The sequence below is a fragment of the Pholis gunnellus genome (assembly GCF_910591455.1).
Source record: "Pholis gunnellus genome assembly, chromosome: 15".
Classification (NCBI taxonomy): Eukaryota; Metazoa; Chordata; class Actinopteri; order Perciformes; family Pholidae; genus Pholis; species Pholis gunnellus.
In genome coordinates this window covers 20,286,927-20,288,611 of record NC_136542.1, presented here as the reverse complement: position 1 = coordinate 20,288,611, position 1,685 = coordinate 20,286,927, and the positions used below count along the sequence as shown (strand labels likewise).

The 1,685-nt window shown below is 51.9% G+C and overlaps 1 protein-coding gene across 1 annotated transcript in view; it reads left to right on the top strand.

The window, feature by feature from the left end:
- The first annotated feature begins 267 nt into the window (after positions 1-267).
- The window catches only part of bcl11ba (BCL11 transcription factor B a), a 41,422-nt gene continuing 40,004 nt past the window's right edge, over positions 268-1,685 (top strand). The window contains exon 1 of the mRNA XM_079174432.1: positions 268-1,095. Coding sequence (XP_079030558.1) covers positions 1,041-1,095 — 55 coding nt within the window. The 5' untranslated portion in view covers positions 268-1,040. The remainder of the gene's footprint in view (positions 1,096-1,685) is intronic.

Sequence of the window (1,685 nt, the reverse complement as noted above, 5' to 3'; positions counted from 1 at the left end):
TAATAGTGATGGGACACCGGAGGAGATGACTTGAGCGGCTCTGGCCACTGCTGCCGTGCGCGCCACTCGCCCGAGTGTGTGCGAGGGTGTGAGAGCAGTGTGTGTGTGTGTGTGTGTGTGTGTGTGTGTGTTCGTGTGTGTGTGAAAGCCACCACTAGTCGCCCCCAGTGCTCTTCAGTCTCCACTCTCCCTTCTCACCACAGACTGAACGTCACGTCCGCACTTGAACTTGAGTTTTCTCCCATTGTAGAAGCCAGAGAGCCGCACAGAGCCGCACAGAGCCGCACACAGCCCGGGGATGCGGGACACTGCAGCTAGCACAAAGAGAAAAGAGGGTGTCAGTCTGTCCTCAAACCAGCACTGGGCTTTGACTTAAAGAGTTAAAGTCTAACCCGCCCGCCTAGCTGGCGCTGCCAGTGCAGCAGAAGAAGTGCCCACCACTTAGCGACACCCAGAGAAGTACCGAGAAGGAAATTGGATTCCTATTTTACACACTTTTAGACGTGAATTTGCGTCATTTCACCTGCTTTCTCCGGACAGGGACGCGCTGTGTCCAGGGTGGCCGGAGAGTGGACACAGATAGTGACTGTCCATCAGGAGGTGACCGCCGACCTCCCGCGTCTTGCCGCGTCTCTCCTCCACTCCACTCCAACACACTCCGTCCTTTTTCCGCTCTTTTCTGACAGATGGTGTGAACGCGGCGGAAGGTAGAGCCGGACTACCCCCTCCCTCACCACCAGAAGGAAGGCGCGCCACCACTTTGGCACTGAACTCCGACCGACTACACGGCCGCCCAGCGCTGCGCGACGGCCGGTCACCGCAGAGCGCAGGAGCCGCTGCTCGCTGGAGGGAGATCCATCGCGCAGGGGTCAATTCAAAGGGCCACATTTGGGGCCAGTGCAGAGTGGTCAGTTTGGAGTGGCCAGCGAGCAGACGGTTTTTGGGGCCAGTTTGTGGCCGGTATACACGAGCAGCAGGAGGAGGAGAGCCGACCCTTCCAGCGCCGCTCTCCGGGCAATGCTAGTGTAAATGCCAGGGCGATGTCCCGACGCAAGCAGGGTAACCCGCAGCACCTGTCCCAGAGAGACATAACACGTAAGTATCCTTGCAAAAATTCACATGTCCACAGCACAGAGTCAGGGTCTCCTTTCCCCTCTCCGCTGTCATTCTGAGAAGTTGAGTGGATTTTTTTTACCCTGATGCGTAAAACATAACATTTTCTGACTTGGAGCAGAAAGTTTGTCGAAGTGCGTCCTGGAGGCCAGTTCTCTCCTCTCATGGTTTACTGGCAAAATTAGATAAAGGCCCTAATTTACTTAACTGATTATTACGGTCTATACATAGCCTGCTATTATTAGATCACATTTACACATCGAGCAGAAAGGGAGGAAAAGTCTGTGGTTGCGTGTTGGATTTCTCCCGTGAAAGGACCGGAGAGTCGGAGACCCGTCCCAGAAGTTAAAAGAGAGATGACTTCTTTATCATTCCGCCTTTAGTTTCAATTGAATTATAACCAGCGCTGTCATCAAGCAGAAAATAACTCTTCATTTTCAATCGGGAGCAAAAATATAATTTCCTCTCCATAAATTTAAATCAGAAATAAAATACTTTTTTACGCACTTTCATAAGCAGGTATGAGCATATTAAACACCAGCTCTGTTTATATATATCCATATTAGATGAAC